This window comes from Crocodylus siamensis, chromosome 1 (assembly GCF_052110815.1).
Source record: "Crocodylus siamensis isolate JL-2025a chromosome 1, ASM5211081v1, whole genome shotgun sequence".
NCBI classification, from domain to species: Eukaryota; Metazoa; Chordata; order Crocodylia; family Crocodylidae; genus Crocodylus; species Crocodylus siamensis.
In genome coordinates this window covers 192,035,121-192,054,862 of record NC_143395.1, presented here as the reverse complement: position 1 = coordinate 192,054,862, position 19,742 = coordinate 192,035,121, and the positions used below count along the sequence as shown (strand labels likewise).

The window sequence follows — 19,742 nt, the reverse complement described above, 5'->3', positions numbered from 1 at the left end:
TGTCTGGTGACTGTTAAGGAGCTGAGAGATCGACTTGCCTGTAGCACCCTGCCACTGCTGGCATGCTTCATTGATGAATCCAAACTGAAGTAAGGTAGCCAAGTAGCTTATAAGTATTCAAGCGCTTTAGTGTAGGCTTCCCCAGTCATTTTGTTTCATTTGTTTTTCCAAACAGAGGTAGTCAACAATGTTGGTCCTGTGATAGTTGAGTTACCTTAGCCATTTCTAATGCTCTTAATTGTGCACTCAGCTCTTCACTAATGTCTGTGCTTACTGTATCTTTTTTTTTTCATTTAGTTAGTTGGCTATTGCTCTTCTAAGATTAAATACTAAGGGAAAAGTTCCTGCTCTAGGTTACCATGCAAGAAAATCTAGTATTTTTTTTTTTATGTCTCTAGAGTAATTCAGTATTAAGGCAAAATCCTGTCTTGCATTTCCATTACAAAACACTTCACCTTTTTTCTAGGAGCCAATTATCTCAATGAACTTTCTTTTGTTTACTTGACTTCAGAATCTGATTTTTATTACGGCTTTTCTCTTTCTTACAAGGGAAGTCTGGTGTGGTATTTCTGAATGTCAGGCAGCAGATTTGATTATGTTTGACTTTGTTCAACTTTGACTTCGCTAGCATTTCACCTTCATGTAAATGATTAATCTGGACAAGTCAAATGGAAAGTGCCCTGACGGCTGAGAAGAAGGGCTGTTATCAGATTCTAGTCCTCCTTGTAGTGTGCTAGTTAACGTATAGGAAAGATACAGACTCTTCTGTCATTACCTTTTACAAATTTGCCACACTTTCTTATCCCTAATCTTAGAATAATTTGCCAGCCACAAAATGATATATTTGTTCCTAGTTTAGCATTCTCAGAATGGATTTTTTTGTGGGCTTTTTAGACTGTAAAATTAAAAAAAAGAATTCTCTTTATAAAAGGTTTCTGACTGGATATGCATCTGATGTCTCTGAAGTCCTATTCAGTCTGCCACTTCAGGTCTAGGCCACTTGGTCTAAGTTATGCAAAGGCCATTATTTTGCTTCAAATGAGAGAGATGAAAAAAGGTGTTTTACAGGGGATGGTCTTAGGTTTCATCAGCTACTGGCTATAATTTCATCTGCCTGTGTACCTCTGCAGTCGGCATAATATAGAGCAGTTCTAGGCTTGATTTACCACATAGGAAGGCTTTTATGACTGAATAAAAATTAGGGATTCCCGACTAAGTGGGACTCATCAGGAATATTCTTGCCAAGTAATTCATGGCTAGAGATACCAGTATGTCTGAAACAATAAGTAGTGTTTCAGTGGTGATGCCTTTGGCCAGTAAGCCTCAATAAAAAGAGCCTGCTAAGAACAGAAGTTTCGTGCTCGTAGAATTGATATTGTTGTGGTGCGTTGCTTGAAAATCCAAGTTGGCATATACATGGGGGTTTTTTCTTATACTAGAGACGAGGATTTCTTAGGGTGATATCCTTTACTGGACCAAGTATGTAGCTGGGATAAAGTTAAAGAAGCTTTTGAATGCAAGGCATTCTTCCTCAGATCTGAATGTCTTGCATTCAAAAGCTTGCCCAATTCATCCAAACTGTATACTTGGTCTAATAAAAGATACTTCCCTAAGAAATCCTTGCTGCTGACATAATTTCTGAACTATCATGGCTACATCACTCTTTTACTACTTTTGTTTTTTATCCCATGGTGGCATTCACAGTACTGAAAATATAGCTTATACTGACATCTGGTGGCATTCTGTTGAAGAAAATCTTTAGTTTTTGAAAAGACAGCAAAATTTTGTTTAATAGCCTTACAGTTATTTTTATGTGCTGTGAGGGGTCGTTTTAATTTATTGAAACTTGGAAGGTTTAAGGGCTTTTTAAGAATTTAAGACAAATCTAGATTACATTGTGACTAATAATAATATAGCATAATAATATAGCAATGCCAGCGCTCATAACAGGTGCATTACATTCCTATTATTCACCAGAGCGCCCCAAGGGATGACGAGGTCAAACGGTCACAAACTCCTGCAAGACCGTTTCAGGCTGGACATAAGGAAGAATTTCTTTACTGTCCGAGCCCCCAGGGTCTGGAACAGTCTGCCAGCGGAGGTGGTTCAAGCACCTACATTGAACACCTCCAAGAGTAAATTGGATGCTTATCTTGCTGGGATCCTATGACCCCAGCTGACTTCCTGCCCTTTGGGCAGGGGGCTGGACTCGATGATCTCCCGAGGTCCCTTCCAGCCCTAATGTCTATGAAATCTATGAAATTATGCTATTTTTAGTAGTTAAATAGGTAAGATAGAGTTTTGATATTATGTTTATAGACTACAAACAATTTATAGACAATTTCAGTGGTCAGGGTACATTATTAATATTTTAAGAAATAATTTTCCTCGGTGCTCCTCACACAGCAGAAAGAAGGTGGGAAACCACCTATGAAGGTTATATTCCTCACATCTTTAAAGTATGTTTTAAAAAGTGTGAAGCAAGGATGGAAAACTGAAGGTATGGACAGACAACAATTGAACTGCTCCAAAATGTCACCGGCTAAGACCCAGTTAACAGTCGCTGCAGGAATCTGTGCTCTGTTTTCATTGTTTAGGAAAGTAAGTAATGGCTATATGAGCAATTTAAAATAGCTCTTTGTTTTAAAAATGCTGTGCTATACATCTCTGATTTAATTAATCTATAAAAGTGCAAAACTATGCTGTCTTCTTTCAACTTTTTGGCCAATGCATACAAACTCCAGCAGACAGAATTTCCCCAGAATACATCTCTGCTGAGAAAGGAGCAAGAAGCAGAGATCATTTACAATTACAGTGATTGTAAATGAGTCCCTTTCCCTCCCTAATTCAAAAAACACTTACAGTAATAAGTGTTCATTTAAGACCCAGCTAGACAAAGCTGGGGCTGGGATGATATAATTGAGAAAGGTTCTGCTTTGAGCAGGGGCTTGGACTAGAATCCCTTGCCTCCTACCCAAAGCCCCTGCCCCCCCAGCCATGCAGTCACTGCCAGCATGGAGCTGATGCAGGAGCTCTGGAGCCCAGCACCGCTGTGTGCAGTCTGCCCACTGCTTGCTGCAGCTGCCCAGAGCCCAGGCTGGCTACAAACAGCCGCACTGGGCTCTGGAGCGCAGTCACCAGCTCTGTGCCATGAGCAGGGGAGAGACCAGGGGTATGCTGCCTCAGGCCCCTCCCCCACTGCCTGCTCCAAGATGTGCATGCACGCCTGGGCTCCAGAGCCCAGCACAGGTGTTTGCAGCCTCCCAGCTGCAGCCGGCCTTGGCTCTGGGTAGCTGCTGCCAGCCAGGAGCCTGGGCTGCTCGCGGCAGGCAACTGGGATGCTGCAAGCCCTGCTGGGAACAGCTGCTGGCAGCAAATACCCAGAGCCAGGGCTGGCCATGGCGTGCAGAGCAAAATGGCCTCACGTGCCATGCTCAGCATGTGTGCCAGGGGTTGCTGACCCCTGGACTAGATGATATCCTGAGATCCTTTCCAACCCTAATTTTCTATGGTTCTATAATATGAGTAACATCTGTCTGGTTTTTTTCCCTTTTGTTTTTCCTCACCAGACATCCCTTGGGCCTAATTTGATTCTATGATGTGGACAGAGAGGCTAATGCAACTGCAGGAGAATGCGACGGGAAGGAGTAGGGATAGGAAACTGTAGTAGAATGTGTGCTTCAAAATAACTCATTTGTATGTTTCCTTGTCTGTATTGTCTATTCAGACAGTCAGGTCATTCAGGTACCATGCTCTTCTCTGTACAGTATATATCACATTTTAGGTGAGATAATATGAGAAATGATTTGGGGAATTATAAGAAGAAAAGAAAGTGCATATAATAATAAAGAGGGAAGTATTTTTGTGGGTGATTATTTTATTGGACCAACTTAATGGTTGGGAGAGTTTCAAACAAGCTTTTGGATTCAAGACACCCTTCTTAAGGTCTGAAAAAAATCAAGCACAGCCTGATATATATAATTTATATATAATAAAATGCTTCTGTTGCCATCCAGCGATAGCATGCCTTTCAAATCCTTCTCAAATGTATGGTTGCTCTGTTTGTGTGCATCTTTCTGTGCAGTCCATTTTAATGTAAATGTAAAGGTAAATATAAATCTACCTTTAACTTTCATAAAGGGTAAATTACCTGAATAGCTTGTAAGGAAGCAATATATTATTAATCAGGTATTATTTTGAAATGGTCCTCCTTGAACTGGTTCAGTGTGATTTATGGATGCCAAGCTTTCTGTAACTAGTATCTGGTTAGTCTTTCACCACTCTTAACTCCCACATTTCACTGTTCTTAACTCCCATGTACCCCACTCCCCCTTCCTAACCCGTGCAAGGAAACTAGTTACTTTAATATGCATCTGTGCTGTCCCAAAATGATTTCGGTTGTGGGGGGAAGGGGTGGTCAGGTACGTAAAAGTCAGGTGTGCAAAAAGGTTGCTTCTGGGTTCCAAGCATGCTGGGTGCTCTCAGGATTGCCCAGTGTCTGCAGCTTTTAAACAGCAGTGTCCCCCAAGATACTTGTCAGTTTAATTCCATTCATGGCAATTGATGTGGAGACCTGGAGCATCGAGCACCCCAGGACTCCAGAAGCAGGTTACCCCCTCTGCCCACCTAATCCCCCCCCCGCAAATCTTCCTGGGATGCTCCAAAGCTTTGTTGGTTGCCATGAATAGAATGAAATTTATAAGTGGCTTGGGAGGAAAATGCTGTTTAAAAGTGGTGGAGCCCACAGAATACCCAGTTCCCCAGGGGTCCAGGCACCCTTCAACCTGCCACCCCTACACAAAGTTGTCTTAAAACAGAGACCTTGGGCAGCCTCTGAAGCATCCAGCCCCCAGGAAAGAAGAAGCAGGGGTCCAGGTAGCCCCACAACCAGCTAGCCATCTCTTCACCCCCAACTCAGCTTATGATGCACAGAATGAACTAGGGCAGAGGTTCCCAAACTTTGTCTTCCAGATTAACCAGCTGCCCTTGTATCCCTACCAGCATACATTTTATATTTTATCCCTTTAAATGCCAATTATTATTATTATTATGAAAATTAAATCCACAGTTGTACAGTTTCTCCTGCGTAACCTCCAGAAAAGTCTTGTGTGTTTCCAGGGGTAAGTGTATCACAATTTGGGAACCCCTGTACTAGGATACATTGCCAGGAATTGAAGTAAATTCAGGGGTGTGGCTTGGAACGATGGCACCCAGAAGCAGGGGTCTAGGCAGCAGCTCTTCCCCCTTCCTCCTCCCCGCCCCCCATGGGCACCCCTGGTCAGGGTACTACCACACATGTTTTGGTAAAGTGCAGAAATGGTCTGTTTTGAACTCAGTGAGAAGGAAGATCAGACAATTCCAATGAAAGGCAGTTGACATCGTCCTCTTCCTTAGCACCCACCCGATCAGGGTCATCTTTGCTAAGGGAATACTAGGGAAACTCAGGAATCGCCACTGGGAGGCATGCTGGTCTGGATATTTACTACTACCCTCTGGTGGCTGTTTGACAGCACTGCAATGCCTAAAAGATGTTCTGCTTAAAACTCTTGGCAGCATATGTGCAGACACCTCTAAACCGGGTTAATTGCGAGCTGGTTCCCAATCAGTGACATTCTTGGAATAGTGCAGGTGTTATGTCTATCCACACCCTGTGTGTGCATATTCCTTTGAAGTCCACTTCACATCAAGGGCAGACTACCTGAATAGCTTGGAGAGGAACAATATATTATTAGCAGGCATTTTAATAAATAGCTAATCAATTGTTATAGAGCCCAGCAAGCCAATGAACCCATCATTGCTTATAGCGATGTCTTATAACAGCTTGTTAATGCACCCATATTATAACATACTAGTAACATTTATTAATGATTTATTAATCCTTTAATGACTGTCTAGGAACACAATCAGCATGAAGTGTGATCATTCTACGAAGCTGTGCTAGACAATTGGGAAGCTTATGGTTGGCCCAAAAAAGGCACTTTTCCCTTCGAGGAAGCCGATTGTCTGACAGCTTAAAATCATCTGGATACCCTGGTTGCCCTGGTTGCCCTGTACTCACAAGGAATCTCATTACTTTGGGGAGACTCCACCTTCAGTTCAGAGGCATGCATTAGATATTTTTTTTGTAGATTTGTACCTCTGGCATTTTTTGTGTTATTTTAGCCAATTAAACCTCTAGACGGACTTGATGTATACAGTTTGCTCAAGTGTTCATTATTCCTTCCCATAGAAATTATGGTTACCATCTATTTTATAGACTTGTACAATGCTGCCTCATGAAAAGAAAAAGCATCCTCAACTGCATCTATTTTAAGTGAAAAACTCTGAATTGTACTCAAGTCAGTTTGAGTTGCGTGCACAGAAATTGGCTTCAGCTGAGAGGCATTTTCAATCATTAGGTTGATAGTAAGCAGTGGACCAAATCCTATGTTAATTACACAAGTGTAAGTAGTCCATGGAGTAATCCCAATACTCTCTTGGCAGAACTGAGATAGAAAATGACTCTGTAAAACCATCATTTTTAGCCCTTCATCAGTCAAGATTCCCACTGAAATTAGGTGAGAAATTTGGTATGTTAGACTCTTGTCTTCAAGTCTTTTATTACAAATTTAGAGAGTCTAGATATGAACTAGAATAAATATAGGTCTGTATTAAGGATTTATGTAAGTGTTGTTGTAATGCTGCTTGCAGACGAGTGTTCGAATCATTGGTGGAATGTTTTACTTTTAAGGATGAAAACTAGAAACAAAGCAGGTCTGAATATGTAGCAGACAGCTAGACTAGATTATAGTAGCATAACACAGTTGCTGTGCCTGCCTGTGGCCTGCTATGGATTTTTTTATATTTTGCTTCATTTCTGTTTTAATAGATGAACAGTTAAATATGTCATCTCATATTGTGTAACGTTGCTTAGTAATATCTAATATCACCATCAGCAGCTAAAAGGGAGATTTATATTTATACAAGCTATAAATAGATAGCTTAGCAAATCAATCAGTGAGCAACTTGCTCTTGCTGGCAATAAGCTATTTTAATGGCATTCATGTGCTTGGAAAGAATTAGGAGCCAAAATTGCTTTGTTTTGTGAAGAAGGAAGTATTAAGATGTAACACACTGTTCAGATGCTGGTTGTCTGTTCTGTGGCATCTTTGGGAAGAAGTCAAGTTGTCTGCATTTGCTATAGCTGTGTGGAAAGGAAAAAAAGCTTTCTCGGAGGAAAACATTGTTCTGCTTATTCCCTTTGGATGTATTTTCAGAGCTGAATGCTTGTATATTTTGTTGTCTTTCAGCAATGGGTAGAAGGGCTCAGATCCATCATACATAACTTCAGAGCTAACAATGTCAGTCCGATGACATGTCTGAAGAAACAGTAAGTTCTCCCTTCCACCCTTTGTTCATATTTTCCTACAGGTGCTTTCTTAGATTATTAATTTTGTTCTTGGTTCAAAAATGAAGTCACCGAAACAGCCCACTTAAAACATTTCCTGAGACTTCAAATCCCCCCAGAGATTATGTTGTTAACCTAGTTGAGAGTTCATATTTCACTGTAACCATAAGAATTCCCCTGCTTATTGCCTGGCATCTGCCCAAGAGACATTGGAAGAGAGTTACAAGTGTTCATTTAATTTATCAGGATTGTGATTTTAATTATCATCTTGTCTCTTCTTTCCTTGATACACGTAGATAACCCCCATAGGGGCTCCTGCTTTTGAAAGTTGAATAGATATACCAAGGAGGAGAGTATCTGCCCAATGATATGCTGATTATTCTGGTCTGAATAGTGCTTTTACAGCACAGCTCTATATTATGGAGCCACTTGCTTTATGGAAGCACTGAAGATTAGAGGTGTACCAATACATCGGTCCAATATCAGATCGGTACCAATATAAAGAAAATTGGCTGTATCAGAAATCAGCCCAATGTGGCTGATAATTTGGCCCGTAAATGCTTGTGTGTGCATGCAAGCGCAGTTTAGCACACAGGCAGTGAGGAGCCCAGCTCAGCAGCATGGAAAGCTGTGTGCAGCTGGTAAGTCTGTTGTGGTGGAAAGAGAGGGGAGGGGGGAGGGAAAGGGCATGGGGGGGGACAGATCAATGCCCCCCTCAGTGAGGGTGGGCAGAGCGGGGTGGGTCATGGAGCAGAGCCGTGGCTCATTGGGGGTGGGTTGGGGCAGCTCCAACTACTGCGTGCACCCTGGGAGGGCATGGGGTGATGCCCCCAGATCTGCACGGGGCAGGGTGGGTGGGTTGCAGCTGCGGGCTGGAGCTGGGGCTGTGCTGGGCTCTTCTTGAGGTGGGGGCGCAGCCCCAGCTCAATGCCCTGCCTCCACCCATGTGCCGGGAAGAGCTGGGGCTGCGCTTGGCACACAGTGGTGCTGTGAGCAGGGCTGTGGCAAAATTTGGGGTAGCTGCAGCCCCCTCTGTAGCCTCCTTCCCAAGCCCAGCCCCCCACAGAAAGAGCCCTGTGCAGACTGGCTCCAGCCTGCAGCTGTAGCCTGCCTGCCCCTCTCTGTGCAGATCTGGGGGCAGTTGCCCCCCAGGGTGCAGGCAGGAGTGGGAACTGCCCCCTCAATGAGCCAAGGCTCTGTCCCATGCCCTGGTTGGGCAGCATCTGCCCCTGCCCCTTCCCTCACTGCAGGGAGTGTTGATCTACCCCCTAATACCCCTTACCTTCCCCCTCCCCTTCTATCACAGCAGTCTTACCAGCTGCACACATTTGTATCAGAAATTGGATTGGTAATGGCCAATATGTCTCCTTAAAAATTGGCTATTGGTATTGGCCCCCAAAATCTATATCAGTGCACCCTTACTGACTCTTTAATATCACTACTTCTTCCATGGAGCCTTCACCCCCTCCTAAGGACTGATGCAGAGTCAGGCAACCTGGCCCAGCAGTGGTGGCACACTGCCTCCAGCCCACTCCATCATTATCCTCAGTCTCTTTGTGGTCTCTTGCAGAACCCTTAGTGGCAGACTACAGTTTGAAAACCACTACTGCAGGGCACTGGGGAAGTCAGCACTCTGCTGTCTCTCACCATTTATGAGGTGCAATATTCCCCAACCCCTGGGAAGCCAGTGGGCAGGGTAGTGAGCCTGTGGTCCCTGCTCAGTTTTTCTGTGCATGCCAAGGTAACTGTTCTTGTGTTTCCCTGAGTACAGGAACTGGAATTCCACCTGGTCCCTGTACTGTGTGTGGCTGGTAAAAAGCACAAGCCATCTGCTATGACATGACTTCTTATGTTTCAGTATTAAAAAGTAAAGAGTTAGGATCTGTCTTGGTGTTTGTACTCATTATCAAAGATGATAAGCACCATCAATTTAAATACCTGCTTTTAATTATATAAATAAAACTTAAAAATAATTTCATTCTAAATTTCAGCTGGATGAAGCTGGCATTTCTGACAAACACAAGTGGTAAAATTCCTGTTCGGAGGTAAGCATGATGAGAGAGAGCTCAGGTAATGTTTGCACAATGTTTATGAAGCCAGATAGCTTGTCAATTATATGCGTATAATAAATCAACACAGGAAGTAAGGTCGCATTTTTTCTTTTATTTTTTATCCTTTCTTTGTAAAATAACTAACACTCTTTAAGGAAGCAGTAACTTTACCTAGAGGGCTGTATCCTGTGAGGAGTTGAGTACCTTCAGCTCACTTCAAAAGCCACTTGTCACTAAGGACCCAGATCCAAACTACAAGCGATAAGCAATGAGTTTGTCCATAGGGAGAAGCCAAGTTATAAAACATTTGTTAGTAACATAAAACAAATGCTTCAGGGCAGTGTAAATAAGGTAACAGGTACATTTGAATTGGAAGAGGCAGTTTTGACCAAATTGTTCTTTCATTAGCAGACACTATTAGAATAATATTTGCTTTCACCATATAGTGCAAAGTCTGGGGTTGCCTGTTGCTAGACATCAAACAGGCACTTGTGGAGCCAACAATCTGTGTCGTAAGCAGCTGATTTTACTTTTCCTTACTGTTTGGTTCACTGGGGCTCAACCTCTAGCCTGCAGGCCAAATCCAGCCTGCAGGCTAGAGGTTGAGCACTACCATTCTTCCACTATAACGCTGCCACCATTCCTCCACCATAAATTTCCAAACCTGTAGGGAGACCCCCTCTGCAAAGTGGATGGCATGACTTCATGTACCAGATTGCACTGGCAAGCAGGGTCACCCCAGATCAGGTGCATGATGCTGGGCTGGTGCACTAGATTGCACTCATGAACCAACCCCACAGACTGACTTCATACAGGATCAGGAACATACACTGGCCCTTTCTATGGAAACTAGTCTGTGGAGTCTGCAGTCCTCATCTGGCCCACAGGACTGAAAGACTGAGAATAGTTGTATGGCGTTTCTCTCACAAATATGCTTAGGAAAATTATCAACAGATTTGACATCTCCCCTAGTTACACATAAAATGGGTAAAAGTTAACACTTTTGTCAATATCGGTCCATATTGCTTTCTCCCACAGAGCAGGAATACCTCATGGAGTTGCCCTTCTATAGTCTCTTGCCATGCATTTTTTCAAGAGAGAGATAGAGTTTGCAACAAGCAATAACCATCACAGCCTGGTACGTTGCCTCCAACTGTCCTTGGTTGCACAGTGCAAGAACTGCAGCCAGGAAGAGCGCATGAAGGGAATATATTTATCTATCAGCTTTCACAAGCCAATCCCCTGCTTGTCCCTCAGTCTTGCACCAAAGTTCCATGGACCATCATCTATTTAGTGCTCCTAGTTCTGATGCAGGTTAGGCATTGGAAAGCAATGCTACAGAGGCTGACTTTCTGCCCACAAACGCATACAAACTTGCATGTTAGGGCACATATGGAAGCCGAAGGTAGTTGGCAGTAAGTAGGGATGTGAACTTACCTTGTGCTAGCTACTCCACGCTAACTCTCCATATGGTTGGTCACACCTAGTGTCCACCAGCTTATTCCTCCTTATAGTGATGTACCTCACACTTACTGCCTGCTAAGAATGTCCTCCTTAGGAGGAACCTTTATCATTTGAAATAGCTTGTTATCCTAGATTTACACACTCTCTATACGAAACTCTCACTTGCAACTGAGTTGGCATCTCAGGACCTGACACCCTTAAAATAAAACCAAAAAGAAATCCAGTCTTTTGAGGGAATAATTAACATTCAGTATCCTATTTAATATGTAGACCACTAAGCAGGTATGCAGTAGAAGGGTTGAATTTTCCATACACTGTAGTGTTGCTACCGTAAATATGCCAATTTAAACATTACTCATTAAGGACACTGTCTGTGGATTTCAGCCAGCAGCAGTCTCTGGCATGGAATTGTGTTCTCATAAATCTACACAATCATTCAGCAGCTTGTTATGGATCTTGATCCTGTTTCATACTTTATAGAACAGAAACTTGGAATTCCTCAGTTTCTGAAACTTCAACGTTAGAGACAGAAAGTACACATAAACCGGTATAAGTGATCAGAAACTGGTTCAGATCTGTAATACAACAGAAGCTCAGTGCATATATATATTTCAGCAAAATGGCTGAAAACAGTTTAAGATAAAGCTGAATGGATATAGTATCAGACTGAACTGATTTAGGTTAAGTCAGTTTATTGAACTTCTGTCCCAGATCCCTTCAGATTCAAGTTAACTCACAGCCCTCCAGCATCCCAGGATGTTTTGCACCTCCCCCTAACCTTGGCCCAAGCTGTCTGCTTCAGCCAAGAAGGGAGGTGTGCTCTAGCGCCCCCCCAGCTTCTGGCCTGCGCCACTGCAGGTGTGTGGCTGCTTTTCTGGAATTGAAAGTGAATGTCTGTTTACTTGCTTATCAGTTCAGTCTGTGCAGGTTAAACTACTGTCCGTACTTAGTCCAAAAGAGAACAAAAGCAGTGCTTGACTTCTAAGAGAAATACAGTAGTGAATTTAGTGTTGTCCCGTTAAACTTCAGAATAGGATGCATAGAATGCACATAATTTTCATTTGCTTCATCAGGAGTTGTAGGTGCTCAGCACCTCTGAAAACTAAGCCACTTATTTCAGTGCCTGTACTAAAGCGTGACAGATTTTTGCCAGGGCTCATGAACAACATCTTTAGTGAAAACACCATGCCTTACTTAGAGAATGAAAGAACCACTCCCTGAGGAGCTTCCCCAGAGCTTTTGAGGGTGAGTGGCCTTCCCATTGCAACATGGAGGGCCTTAAAGGAACTGGTAATGGGAAATTTTCTGGTATTGATATGATTGAAAATACAGGGGTCTCTTATAAAAATGAACATTAATCAATAGATTTTCTACAGTTTTGTATTGGAAGGTCTTGTCTATTAATCTAAATTATCCTAGTTTATACTAAACTGGATTTAAAAATTGATGTAGTTTAAACTGTGCAAAAGTCTGTGTGGACACACTTGCATGGGTTTCAGACTGTCCCCATCATTTCAGCTTGTACCTGTAAATGTGCCACTACAATCAGTGGTGAAGAAATACCTTGAAACTTTTCAGAAAAACTGCACTGTGAACCATGACAAAAACTCCTACAGAAGTTTGCTAACCAGGGATCTCCTCTGCTTCAGCAATAACCAAGTTCTCTTTCAAAATCTGGAGAAGGAGAATACAAAGAATAGCCACTATGTCTACTGTATTCTTTGATGAAAATAAAAGATAATTTGACATTTAAAAGAAGTTGTCTGCAGCCACAGGATCCTGACTCACTGTTTCTCCTTAATTGTTTATGCCAATATTAAGAGGTGTTTGACACCAACCACCTGCTTTCTGAGGACAGTTTATTAAAGTAGATGTACAATACTTAGTGGGCCGGAGACAGCTGATAAATTTTGCAGCTAGCAATCCTCCACATCCGAAAGGTGAAATGTTATTTAAAGTTTGGAAGGTTTTGAAAGAGAAATGCGTGGTACTTTAAAATAATGAGTGCCTAAGGTTAGACTCCTAAGTAGATACTTCAGTGGGAATGGGTTGGAACTCATCCAGTTTTAAAATCAGGTAATTTATTTAGGCCCCTAACCAGGGACATAGGGATCCGGCTCTTTTTAAAACGTCTTGGCTGAAAACTGGGAAAATATAATTTTCTCTTTTAGATCTTTGGCTTCCTTCTCGTTATTTTAGTTGTAGGAAAATATTTACATAAATCGTTTAAAGTGTTTTAGAGAATAAAACAACTTTGGATTGCTATGGAAACAAATAACAGCAAGTTTATTTCACATCTTTCACTTTCTGAATTTATTTAGCATTCACAATACTTACAACAAGCCTCTGCAGATTCACTTTCTGATAGAGGGTTGTGTATTTTCAACAGATTATGGTTATGTAAATCTTGTGTTAGGATTAGAAACAGATACGGGCACAAGCTTCTGTATTTATATTGAAGTCCAGAGTTGGCAAGTTGTTAGACCCTATTTTTGTTTCAGTTGTTTGGAGAGACAGGAAGACTGGGTGTGGTGGTTTCCCCCCCAAAGTCTGGGCTTATTTTTGGTCATCAGAAACATTTATAACAACAGACCTCGCATTAAGGATACTGGATAGCACAAGTTTCTTGGATTATTTTATTTCAAGTAAGAATGAAGCTGTCAGTTTCAAGGATAGTGAAATAATGCCAGCTTTTACTGAAGGAACTAAATTATAGAAGTCTCGATGGAAATGTAGAAGATGTAGAATTAGTTTTGTATGTTATATCTGGAAGAGAAAGAGTTTTAATGGAAGTAAAGTATAACTACCAGTAAGTCAGGGAGCCGTCTGAGGAAAGGAGGTAGAGAGAAGATTGAGTATGATGGTCTGGGTTGAGGGGGATCGCTTGAACAGAAAGGAGGAAAAGAACGGAATGGGAATGGATTGTGGTTACTCTATGGGACTGCAGCTTTCAAGAGAACAAACTAAATCTAAATGGGAAGGAATCACCAGTATGAATGAGGAGAAATCTTGAGCTGAGTCCTGTAATACCTGCCCTGTTTGTAGAGCATGCTGTGCTTTAGACACAGTGATTTGTCTGCGTTGAGCTGAAAACTGCCAACAGAATAATGTGCAGCACAGCTCTGTATGTCAGTATATTGAACAAAACCCTGAGCTCTTTGGGCAGTTCCTTATTTTGATAAATCTGGTAATAGGTAGCTTACACAGAGAGCAAGCAGGGTATTTCTGCTCTGTGGAACTGAAAGCAGTGTTACAGCTGTGCTACTGTACAACTGTCATTGGAAGTGCTTGCATCAATCAGTTGAAACCAGAGAAAATGTTGGTGAAGAAGAGTAGTAGGGAACTGGAACTGATTATTTAGAAAGCAACTAACTGTTCCTTTCACCCTTTTTCTTTTTTTTAGCATTACCAGAACCTTTGCATCAGGTAAAACGGAAAAGGTGATCTTTCAGGCACTTAAGGAATTAGGTCTTCCCAGTGGAAAGGTATTTACCAATTTTGAATATTTTTATATGAAGGAATTGCTGAGTTGTTCATATTTATAGCTATAAAGTAAGTTGTTTGGATTGTTAGAAAAGCATGCTTGTGGTGCTCAGACAACTTATTCATCATCAGAGTTGAGGGCTATTTACTAAGCATAAAAATGTAGTAAGGCCTATACTCAGGCCAGGATTCAAAGCATCTCAGACAACACCTGACTTAGGTATCATCTCATCTAAGCTTTGCAGGCCTTTATCAGAAGGGCAGTTCAGGATAAATCCATTAGGTGCCTAGGATCCCCGTATGGTCAATGAAGAGACTTCAGAGTTAGCTTAATGAGATTCCGTAGTCACTCAAGTGCTCTCTACATAGAATGGTGAACAGTAGATGCCCCAAAGTGTGATTAAAAACCCCAAGATGTCTAGAAGAAGTCATAGAAAAATAAGGCTGGAAAAGACTCCAGGAAATTATCTAATCCAACCCTGTGTTTAAGGGAGGAAGATCCCTGTCTAAACTATCACAGACAAATGTTTCTCAAACCTGTTCTCACAAATATTGAATGCCAGACTTTATAAAACCTTTCCTAGGTAACCTATTTAACCACCCTCCCTCACAATTAGGCAGTTCATCCTAATATGCAACCTAAATCTCCTTTACTGCAATTTAAGACCATTACTTCTTGTACAGTGTGGACACAGAAAACAGTTGATTGTCATACTCTTCATAATACCCTTTTTTTTTGTATTTGAAAACTTATCAAATCCTACCACAGCCTTCTCTTCTCCCCTCTGAATGACCTCAGATCTTCCAACTTCTCCTCCTATATCATGGCTTCATATAATTTTAGAATCATAGACGAGTAGGGCTGGAAGAGACCTCCAGAGGTCATCTAGTCCAGCCCCTTTCTCTGGTCAAATAGATGTCTACCTAAACCATCCCATACAAGTCTTTATTTAACCTGTTCCTAAAACTGCACAAGCAAGGCACATAGCTCAAGGAAACCAAGAACATCGTAACTTGCCACTGGTAATACAGGGAAATTAGGGTACTGTGAAATGCCCTGCAACTGCACAGTTGCTAAATGTACTTGAGAGAGCCAAGGAAGAGGGCCATGCCATACACCGCTGGCATATTTCTAGATGTTTAATCCTTTGTGTTGACTTTTTCCAGTTTGTCCATGTTTTTCATGATGGGTTGTACTCTATTGAACATTGGTAGATTGTAATCCAGGTGAGGCCTTGCTAGTGCTGAACAGAATGGAAGAACAATTTCCCCTGATTTACTTGCAGAACTTCTGTTAATACATCTCAGTATGCTATCAGCTTTTAGCTGCTACTCTTCCCAACTTGGTGTTATCTGCACATTTACTAAGTGTGCATTCAAACCCATCCTCTGTTTCATTAATGAAGATACTGAACAGCACGTGATCCAAGACAGGTCTCTGATAAACCCTTTCAACAACAGTTGCCTGTTAGATACAGTTGTCTTTTGAGCACAGTTATTCAAACAGTTATGCACCTACCTCACAGTAGTTTCATCTAACCTATATTTTCCTTAGGTTACTGATGAGAAGGTTGTATTGGCTGTGTGCACGTGTTCAGATTCTCCTGGTTTGTTCTCCTAGTAGAAACCTTACACAGAGACTCCTGAACAGACACTCAAATGCTGAATCCCTGGGCTAGGGACAGAAGTTACACATAAATGAGTTTAAGTGATCAGAAGCTGGTTTAAACCTGTAACAGAACATACGTTCAGTGCACATAAACCAGTTTTGAAATGGCCAAACCTGGTTTAAGATAAACCTGATTGAATGTAGTATCAGACTTAACTGATTTATGTCAAACTAGTTTATGGAACTTCTGTCCCAGACCCCTTTTTATGTTAAATCAGAGTTCCCCAGCATCCCAGCATGTTTTTCAGCCCTGGGCTGGGCTGGCTGTCTGCTTCAGAGACCAGAGCTGGCCCATCCTTCTCTTTAGGTAGAGACTGCAGCCAGGAGACAGCAGGGTCTGCCTGGCTTCCCCTGTTGCACCCTCGTGTGGCTCGCTGCTCAAAGAGGGTTTCCCTCTCCCCCACAGCACGGACCCCAGGTGGCATCTGTTCACAGTCGCACCACCCCTATGCTAGCTAATGCTGAGCGATGTCTATGTGTGTGTCTCCAATTTCAGTAGGACAAAGGCAGACAGGGCTTTTTGGACCTAATCAACAGGTCATCTGGCAATGTTCCTCCCTTCTTCCTTAAAAATGCTTTGCAACAAGTTGTTTAAGAAGAGCTTGAACTAATGAGAGAGAGGATTTGTTCTCTTGATGGGCTGATAAGCTTTGCGTTCTGATAAGCTCCCTTCTGGCTTCTGGCTTGCTGTCAGTGTCAAACGGGACAGAGAGAGGTTTGAGAAATGACCTGGCTTGCAATGAATGCAGTGCCTGTAAGTTTGTTGCAGACAGTATGAAGAAGCAGGGAGAGGGAGATTGAAAAGCTCAGTCTTATCAACAAATGCATGCAGTCCACACAAGCAATCCTCCCCCCAACCCCCGCCCTTTGCCTCAGAGTGCTAGCTGGGGGCCGGGGTCTGGTAACACTCCCCCATGAATGGGGAGGTGGAAAAGCCTGGTGAAGGCTGATTCACCCTCCCCCTCCAGGCACACCCTGGCTGGGGACTGTGCAGGCCAGGGTGGGGGTTTAAACTCCTCCCTAATCACAGTGTCCTGCCAGGACCTGGCCACACCCTCTCCCCTGCCTGCCTCAGCTCAGAACTGTAGAAGGGAAGGGAGGACTCATTCTGGCTGCCTCTGGTTTCTAGCCTGATCCACTGCAGGCATGTGCCAGCATTTCCTGAATTAAAAGTGATGTTTATCTACTTGCAAATTGGTTCAGTCTCTACATGTTAGACTAACCTGCAAAGATTGAATCAGTTCAGGCTTGGGCTTTTTAAATGTCTGTCCCTAGCTCTGAAGAGCAAAGAGCTTGCAGTGCTGATGCTGTGTATTCAGAGGGCCTCTGTGTACACATCTCATTATGATCTGCAAGCTTCCCAGTGTGCCTGGCAACAGTGCACAGAGCAGCCCCTACCTGCTCTGTGCCTCCCTATAGCTCAGTGGGGGAATTGTGAAAGGGCCCTGGTCTGTTCCCTGCTGAGTTGGAGCAGCAAAATTCAAAAAGTGACACACTGTCCCCATGGGACCAGTAGGGGGAAGTAAAACGCCTGGGCTGCTGGAGGTCTGTGCTGTGGCCTCTATCAGAAGAGAACATGTACAGATGTTCATTCTTCCAGGGGAAACTTCTCCTAGAAGTACTATAATCCTGGTTGTTCCCGGGTTATTTTCCTTTCAGAGTGGCGATTTTTGCCTTATGAGAAAAATCCTGACCATCTCTACAGTCATGGTTTCTACTGGTAGAACAGGGATTATCCCAAGAGAAATTTAAGGTCTGTACATGGCCAGTGTCAGAAAGTTAGCTAAAGTTGGGGTATATCATATCCAGTGGTTCTCCTCATCTACAAAACCTGTCGTCTTTTCACAGAAGGAAATCAGGTTGATTTAGCCTGGCTTTCTCTTGATCAGTTTATGGTTGTTACACCTCCTCACCTTACTATGTTCTAGATGTTTAGAATTAGATCCTTTCTTTGATGATATGCTCCAGTATTTTTGCAAATATCAAAGTTAGACTGAATGGTCTGTAATTTCCTGGGCCCTCCTTTTTCCGTTTCTCTAATGACTGGCATTATATTTGTTCTTTCCAAGTCTTCTGGCTCTTTTCCTCATCTCCATGAGTTCACAAATAAAATAGACAGTGGTTTTACAGTTACCTCAGCCAATTTCTTGAATGCTGTATGATTAATTTCATTTGTCCCTGCTGATTTGAAAACATCCGGGTTGTCTAACTTCTAACCTGTTTTTCCCCTACCTTAGGCTAATTATCTGCTCCACTGTCCTGTGCTGTTAACCATGTTTATCATCTGATAGTTGATCTTTTTGTGAGAACTCTGGTCACATTGACCATTATTAGATTCCTTTCCCCATTCAGCAAATAATTCACACTTTCTATGCTCTTCACTGCACTTCTGCCATGCTTATAGAATGCCTTATGGTTGACTTTTATGTTTCTTTATAGTCTCTTTATGGTGCCTTGGCTTTCCTGATTTTTACAAATCTGGAAGGACTAAACCTGTATCTCCCACTTCCTAGCCCTAAACATCAGCCTGTAGTCTAAAGGCACGCATTAATCCTCCTGTTGAAGCTGGGCCAGTGCATAATCATGAGTGGAGAGAGAGGGAGAGAGAGAGAAAGGAGCAGTCTGCTATTGTAACCTAGTGGTTGTGGCCTTCCAATATCTATTTTTCCTATATTTAGGTGAAGTTTAGATGCCTCCCAACAACTCTAAATTACAATGCAGCTGAGGCAGGACGTAATTGCCATGGAGTTCCTGAACATGGCATCTACCTAGCTTCTAAACATGCTAGAAGTGCTAGTGTAGATGACAAGAGAAAAATGGAGGCACCTATGATTTTGGTTCCTGGCAGTGGGGCATTTTGAATTTCTCTTTGTAACTTCTGTGCCTAAACTTGGCCTGAATCCAAGTTGGCTCTCAGTGTTATCATAACCTTTGCTTGGGGCTTTTATTTTATTTTAACCTTTGCTTTGTTGGGGCTTTTATTTTAATGTCTCAGTGAGTGGAATATAAATATTCTAAATTTGCATTGTACCTTGAATTGTTTTTTTCCTGTGTTCAGAAGGTAAAATGAATGCTTGCCTTTTTGATGTCTGCTTTTTATATAGAATTAATGTTGTGTTACGGCCAGAATAGTGGCACATTAAATGTTAAATGTACCTGTAGCAAGAACAGATTGAGAGCTGTTTTTAGAATATTTAATAGAAACACGTGCACTAGGTAAAGCTTTAAGATATTGTGTCGACACATTTTTTTTTCCTAATACTAAGACATACTGATAGAATAAGAATAAATAAGAAGGGGTTTGAGGACTCATCAATTTTTACCCTTCTTTGCAGAATGATGAAATTGAGCCTGCAGCATTTACTTATGAGAAATTTTATGAATTAACGCAAAAGATATGTCCTCGTACTGACATAGAGGAACTCTTTAGGAAAATGTAAGTTAAATTTAATATTAAGCTCTTTTAAAATTGTTTTATTATAATTTTTGTTTCTAATACTACGCTACAAAGACTACCTATTTTTTACTTGTGATACCATGAACAGCACTAGGAGACAAAGTCAAAACTGTTTTCTTCCCCCTTCTCTTCCCCTCAAGCTACCAGTGAAAAAGTTCACTCAGCATTTTAGAGCAACGTTTACATAAATTAAAGAAAGCACCTGGAACTTTTTTTTTCGCATTGGCTTTA

At 42.1% G+C, this 19,742-nt stretch overlaps 1 protein-coding gene across 5 annotated transcripts in view; it reads left to right on the top strand.

Annotated features, from left to right (window-relative positions):
• PLCB4 (phospholipase C beta 4) overlaps nt 1–19,742 on the top strand; it is a 361,436-nt gene that overhangs the window by 236,007 nt on the left and 105,687 nt on the right. For all 5 annotated transcript variants that reach the window (XM_090051542.1, XM_090051524.1, XM_090051533.1 and 2 more), the window contains 4 exons: nt 7,290–7,369; nt 9,379–9,432; nt 14,306–14,387; nt 19,390–19,490. In XM_090051542.1, coding sequence (XP_089907668.1) covers nt 7,290–7,369; nt 9,379–9,432; nt 14,306–14,387; nt 19,390–19,490 — 317 coding nt within the window. The remainder of the gene's footprint in view (nt 1–7,289; nt 7,370–9,378; nt 9,433–14,305; nt 14,388–19,389; nt 19,491–19,742) is intronic.